The sequence below is a fragment of the Egretta garzetta genome, unplaced genomic scaffold, assembly GCF_000687185.1.
Source record: "Egretta garzetta isolate BGI_Z169 unplaced genomic scaffold, ASM68718v1 scaffold840, whole genome shotgun sequence".
In the NCBI taxonomy this organism is placed as follows: domain Eukaryota; kingdom Metazoa; phylum Chordata; class Aves; order Pelecaniformes; family Ardeidae; genus Egretta; species Egretta garzetta.
Genome location: NW_009258262.1, coordinates 428,570 through 429,286, shown reverse-complemented (window position 1 = coordinate 429,286; position 717 = coordinate 428,570). Strand labels below are relative to the sequence as shown.

General features: G+C 65.3%; 1 protein-coding gene across 1 annotated transcript in view; it reads right to left on the bottom strand.

The window, feature by feature from the left end:
- Nucleotides 1–6: 6 nt before the first annotated feature.
- The window catches only part of MPEG1 (macrophage expressed 1), a 2,599-nt gene continuing 1,888 nt past the window's right edge, over nucleotides 7–717 (bottom strand). Inside the window, exon 2 of the mRNA XM_035898258.1 lies at nucleotides 7–714. Within this exon, the coding sequence (XP_035754151.1) occupies nucleotides 554–714 (161 nt within the window). The 3' untranslated portion in view covers nucleotides 7–553. The remainder of the gene's footprint in view (nucleotides 715–717) is intronic.

Sequence of the window (717 nt, the reverse complement as noted above, 5' to 3'; positions counted from 1 at the left end):
ACAGCTTCCCCTGGCTTTTTGGGGCCAGCCTGGGGGAAAAAGGTGGCTGTCCTTGGGGTTTCCTCCTCCTTAGATACCCCAGTGTCCCCGGTGGCTTGTTGAAGGACCCTGGGTCCCCTTTTTTGGTTTTGGGGCAGAGGGACAGCTGGGGCATGGCTTGCAGCAGAGGGGAAACTCATTTATCTCTGCCAGGGCAGAGCCCTGGGACTGGCTGGAGTGGGGAGGTGCAGGGGCTGGTGGAGGGACATCATGGTGGGCCCTGATGGGGGGCCGACCCTGGGAGCTGGCCTCCGAGGTCAGCCAGGGAGGGATGTCTGAAGGGACATGGAGCCTCCCAGGTGCTCGAGGCTGGGACTTGGGGATCTGGTGGAGGGCGAGAGCCTGTGTCGCCCGGGGTGAGCCTGGGGCCTCTGTGGGGACAGGGACCCCTGGCTGCGGGGGGCAGGGGGCTGGTGGTGCTGCGCAGCTTTGCCCCTGGAAAGGGCGGTAGGCAGGGGACTTTGCTTGGGTTTGGGGTACAAGGCATCGCCTGGCAACTGCAGGGGAGGGATGCTCATGCCACTGGCCCCTTGGGCTCTTGCTGGTACTCCTCGCCCACGCTCAGCACAGTGCTGTCCTTGGGGCTCACAGCGACCAGGCTGTCCCCTTCACCCATCGCGCGGTACCCCCTCGTCTTGTACCTCCGGCGGCTGTAGCAGGCCGTCGCCAGGATAGTGG